This window comes from Vollenhovia emeryi, unplaced genomic scaffold (genome assembly GCF_000949405.1).
Source record: "Vollenhovia emeryi isolate VEMERY1.0 unplaced genomic scaffold, V.emery_V1.0 DF939148.1, whole genome shotgun sequence".
Classification (NCBI taxonomy): domain Eukaryota; kingdom Metazoa; phylum Arthropoda; class Insecta; order Hymenoptera; family Formicidae; genus Vollenhovia; species Vollenhovia emeryi.
Window position 1 is genome coordinate 705553 of NW_011967218.1, and position 5509 is coordinate 711061.

Below are 5509 nucleotides of genomic sequence, written 5' to 3' on the forward strand. Positions count from 1 at the left end.
TGAGCCACAAGTAGGATCAGATATCGAAACGATGTCGAATCGATGTCAATTTGACGGTGTCGCTGTCGACATCGTTTCGACATCGATCAATGAGGCATTTTTCGCTGGGTTTCTTCTATTAATATTATTCAAATTAAAATGTTAAAATACAATTTTTAAATATGCTTCCTTTAAAATTATAGTTATATCTTTATACATTTCTATGTCTACTTTAGATAATCTCGGATTTATTTACCTTACTATCGTGTTGGTTGACAACCAGAATGGAGGCACAGATTTTTCGCGGTAGTTGCGCCTCTGCGCTTGAATTATTTGTGTGACTGCTTGCTCCGGTGAAACCAACGGCAGGGCATTCGGGAACCTATTGAAATTAGAATAAAATTATTGCCAATGGTGTTATTACGATAGTAGTCTAGTATTGTTAAGAACTTAATAGTGTCGTGTACTTTTATTCGAATCCTCACAATAAGTCATGTTTAATATAAAGCTTAATAACTGAAATGTCGAACAAAGTTTTACTCTGACGCGTTTCTTTAGCTCACCTCGCATCCAAAAATCTAGTCTGCATGTAAGAAAAGTGTAATTATTTCACGACATATAATTAGTTACGTAATACACCTACTTCTAAAAACACGTCCATCAATGTGTCTGAGAATAGACACGTTTAATTACAAATTTAATTGATACTTTTCATAATAACAACAACATGCATTCTACACTAATCAAATGATGCAGCATTATATACATTGTGTAAATGTTGTTTATATTATTTTGCCGTATACTTACTTTACTTTTGGTTTCTTGCAAAGTCCAGTATCTACCATGTATGGATAAATGGTAGTGAATTTAATCAAGGATTTTCCTTTGCTGGATACCCGTAGTTCCTCGCTGATCGATTCCATGAGTCCTGAAATATTTGCGCCGATAAATTAAGAATGCCACGGTTCTTTGCTTGCGCGTAAAAAGCCACGTTGAAACTGAGTTGAATACAAACTGGCTTACCTCTAACTGCGAATTTCGAAGCGCAGTAGGGAACTAAATTTGGAAGGCCACCGATTCCAGCCAGTGAAGAGAGCGCAACTACGTGGCCATGATTTTTCTCGATCATGCTTGGTAGAAATACTTGTAGCATCTGAAAAATATTAGAAACAACGGAATACAAGAATAAATAGCGTAGATAGTGACTGATTGTACTTTGAGAAAATATTACATTCCATTGTATTGTGACGGTGTTAAGTCATTTTGGATTAAATGCGGTATAAAAATTCTTTTACTTTTACACGTATGTTTAATTAATTTGTGTCAACTCTTTAACTTACCCAGAAATGGGCCATCACATTAATGTCGAAGATTCGTCTAATTTCGTCCGGCGTGTGATCGAGAAACGCGTGGCAAGGCATTATACCAGCATTGTTAACTAAAATAGTCACGTCGCCGACTTCCTTCTTGACTCTTTCAGCTACGCTAAAGACGTTTTCTCTCTTCGACACGTCGCATCTGCGAAAAAAAAAGGGTAAACACGTTTCTACAATTCTTTATGTTCAATAGGTTGTTGCAGTATCGCGTTTCTCATTGTTTAGTCAATTAAGGTGGTTATTTCGTAAAATCATTTATGCGAGAATTGTTACAAATTTTTGGAGTTTCTTCTTTACATTAATACGTGCAAAATAAGACTAATTAAATTACAAGTTCTAGAAAAAAAATGTTAAAGTTTGCTACGTAACACGAAATATTACGTGTCAAACACGATAAAAATATTATTACACGTAACAATATAATTCGTTGTAATATTATTACATGTGAAATATTATTTACACACATTATTATGTGTTAAAATATTAATATTTGCGTTTGCAAACGCAAATGATGGCACATGTTATTTTTTTTAAGCTTAACGGTGAGTGAGATTTGTATGAGAAGCAAATATGCTATAAAGTAAAATAGAACGAATAGCTGGAAAAAACATCAAAATTATTGACCGTTCCATTCCAACAATATAAACGGTTAAAACTGAAAAATGAAACGAATTATGTAATAGACATGAGTGTAGTGTGAGAGATGTGGCAACAGCGCCGCAAATTATAATCTTTCGAATCTAGCTTATATTACGTATTAATCGTAAGTGTATTCTTTAGAACAATATTGCATCAAGGTATATCGTTGTAATAATTGAGCGCTGGTTTCTGTCTGGAAGAAACTTTTGAGCATTACTGTCGCGAAACAACTACCTTAAGCACTTTGCAGACGGTAAAGGATACAAACGTACTGATACGCATATGCTGCGGTTGCTCCAGTTTTCTTTATCTCGTTCACCGTTTCTTCATTTGATTCTTGATTCACGTCCCAGCAGACCACCGTTGCGCCCAGCGATGCATAGCGAAGGGCCAACTCTTTTCCAATACCATGGCCAGTGCCTGTTATCTATAAAAGTTTAATAAATTCGTAGTAGAGGCATCGTTTAATTTTAGTATCTCTTTTTCGCAAGTCACTTCATTAGGAAGGCGTCTTTTTCTATTGATGAAAAACTTTATTTCTACTATTTATTAATTTCATTCCTAATATAAATTTAATGCAAAAAATTAATCCAATATTTTACGTGAAAACGCGGTTAATACAGCATCATTACTAATACGCGCGCATACCTATATATCGCCAGTAAATTATACGTTCATATATGCATCAATATTTTCAATTGGATACAAACCAAAACGATCTCACCGGCCACGCTTTTCTCTTCTGGTGGAACGAAAAATCTGTACACGCTCTCGCAAATGTAGTATAGGATCTTCAGAATAAGTAACAAGACGTCCGCAAGGACCAACGCGCCGTTGTACGCTTTAACCATAGCTGTTTGATATTCTGGCCTGCAAAATTAACAAAATCTTTGTTTGAACGACGAAGTAAAATGACGGAACTCGTTTATTCATTCATTTACTATTCATTTACATCTCATACAATACGTATCGCGTATCATTTTAATAAAGACAATGATTAATTGTCATCATAATTATTGTTAATTATTAGTTTTGAATTATAAGTAGCTAATGCGTCATAGGATAATTGTTACACGTATATATAACCATATATGTATACGTGTAATTACTTTAATTGTTTAAAATTGTTAAAAAATTACTTTAATGTTTTTGTGTTGATGTAAATTGTGTTGAGTTTCGTCATCACATAAATCACTGAATGAAAATAATTGAGTGAATAAAAAAACAATTAATGATTTATTACCTTACGTCCCCGTCACATGGTAACACTTACAATTAGTCTTTCTCGAACCGCGGACAACTCATGACATTTTTAATTATTAATTTAAAGCTGCGGTCAAGCTGTTGCTTATCTTTATTGATAGTAAAGAAAAGTAAAGTAGTTCGAAGCATTTGTAGCGGCAGTAGCGGTAGACCACAGCCTTAGTTTTACATGTTGCTGTACCTCATGTTTTCTTTAAGCAAGTTATGACCCCATACATAATTGCTTGTTCCATACGTTCGATTAATTAATTATTATAATTTATTGTAATTTAGATCTTTATATTGTCCGGAATGAACTAGAAAGGAATTATTTGATATCTTCCAATTAGCCACGTGAAAAAATACCGAGGATAACATAGCTAATTTGGCCCTTTTTATTTATAATCACAGCATTAACGGTTCTTAAGAAGTTGTATATTTTATATTTTTAACGCGACATTTTATCACGCGACCTAAATTCTATTTTTTTCTCACTAAGTTTTTAACGTGCTGAAGATGACACCGTAGTGTTGAAGCGCGTACAATCGTTAAATTTTTTGTAATTAGTCGAAATCGATATTGCTATGTACAGTCGGGAGCACTGAGGTTGCGACACTTTTTTTTTTATAAGTTTACGAACGCGCAAAATAATTCAGGATCCTGAATTATTTTGCGCGTTCGTAAACTTATAAAAAAAAAAGTGTCGCAACCTCAGTGCTCCCGACTGTACAATACAATTGTTAATTTTATAATAATCGGTACGTCCCTTTTGCCCATCTAATACATTGGTAATATTGGACATTTCTTATTACAAGAAATGTGAGCCATTTTGATAGATTTACATTTTACTAAAATTCACGTTAACGACGCAAACACACTCGTTATGCTCTACTCCGAGATAACATGGAAATGACATTTCTAAATTTTGCATTTAATTATCATATTGGTAATATTAGACATTTCTTATTACAAGAAATGTGAGTCATTTTGATAGATTTACATTTTACTAAAATTCACGTTAACGACGCAAACACACTCGTTATGCTTCTACTCCGAGATAACATGGAAATGACAGTTATAAATTTTGCATTTAATTATCAGCTTTTTTTTCTTACCGAGAACACGTTATTTTGGATAAGAAAATTATTCTTAAATATTCTAGCCGAAATTTACGATAAATCCTCTTTTTTGATATATCTGCGGTCACCTTGAGAAAAAAGTGGTTTTCACGAAGTTAAAACTAAATTATACTCCTCGTTGTGGAAATGTTAAGGTTAACTGGGAATAATAGAATTTTTATTAGAGTAATCGTAAGTATTCTTTTATTACAGTAACTGTAAGTATTATTAGATGCAAAGAAGACGATTCTTATTGTATTCTTCAGGTTAACAATAAGTTATGCTTATTCAACCTTCTGTCCAGAGTTGAAAGGAATTGGGTTACCGCAGCTACTGTGTGACAAATAGTACTGATTACGTGACACGTTGTGCGTGATAGACCAGCGCACGATATGAATGAGATCATTCTTCTTCAGTTGCATCAATAGTTGTCAGCATAAGACAATTTTATTTTATTCTATGTTCATGCTTCATATCTTTTGTTTTCCGAATTATAAACATTGTAATATTTACAAAATATGTTACATAAGTTATTTTTATATATTATTTTAATAAACATATTCTTTTTACGTGGCAAACCTTTAAGAAGGTACACGCGTTCAAATCCTTCGTTGAGTACAGTAAATTAGCAGATTAAAATTAATGTTTGCATCATAAAATTTTATCCAATTATTTAGACGTGTTAGAGCTGTTGCTTTGATAACGTAAATTGCTTGAAAATGTGATTATCAATGTGTATAGTTTAACCAAGGCAAAATCACGTCTTTTCAAGGTAACCGCAGATATATGTATAGAAAAGAGGATTAATCGGGATCGATAATAACCGCGGACGTTTTAAAATGCAAGGTCATTTGACGGCACGATACGTGTAAGCGATATCAAAATTGCAATCTGTTGGACTTGACAGAAGTGTACTTAACACACGTGTGTTTCAATTTTTTTCAGCAAGATTAGATAAATGAGTATTTTTTGTTAACGGATTTGGTATATGCTTAGTTTTTATTTTATGTTAGTTTTTTTATGTGTCTTCTTCATTTCTATTATAAGAACTTGGGATATCGATTAATCTCTTTCGCACGGTCATATCTCGATTTTATACAATCACTAGTATTTTTTGTTAAGGATGTATTACGTAACCTTCCCAGCAAAAAATAT

The 5509-nt window shown here is 33.0% G+C and overlaps 1 protein-coding gene across 1 annotated transcript in view; it reads right to left on the reverse strand.

Annotated features, from left to right (window-relative positions):
- Positions 1-193: 193 nt before the first annotated feature.
- LOC105565917 (short-chain dehydrogenase/reductase family 16C member 6) overlaps positions 194-5509 on the reverse strand; it is a 9249-nt gene continuing 3933 nt past the window's right edge. Inside the window, exons 2-7 of the mRNA XM_012019501.1 lie at positions 2705-2864; positions 2267-2421; positions 1320-1497; positions 1003-1132; positions 787-907; positions 194-361 (exon numbers count right to left, since the gene is read on the reverse strand). Coding sequence (XP_011874891.1) covers positions 232-361; positions 787-907; positions 1003-1132; positions 1320-1497; positions 2267-2421; positions 2705-2845 — 855 coding nt within the window. The 5' untranslated portion in view covers positions 2846-2864 and the 3' untranslated portion in view covers positions 194-231. The remainder of the gene's footprint in view (positions 362-786; positions 908-1002; positions 1133-1319; positions 1498-2266; positions 2422-2704; positions 2865-5509) is intronic.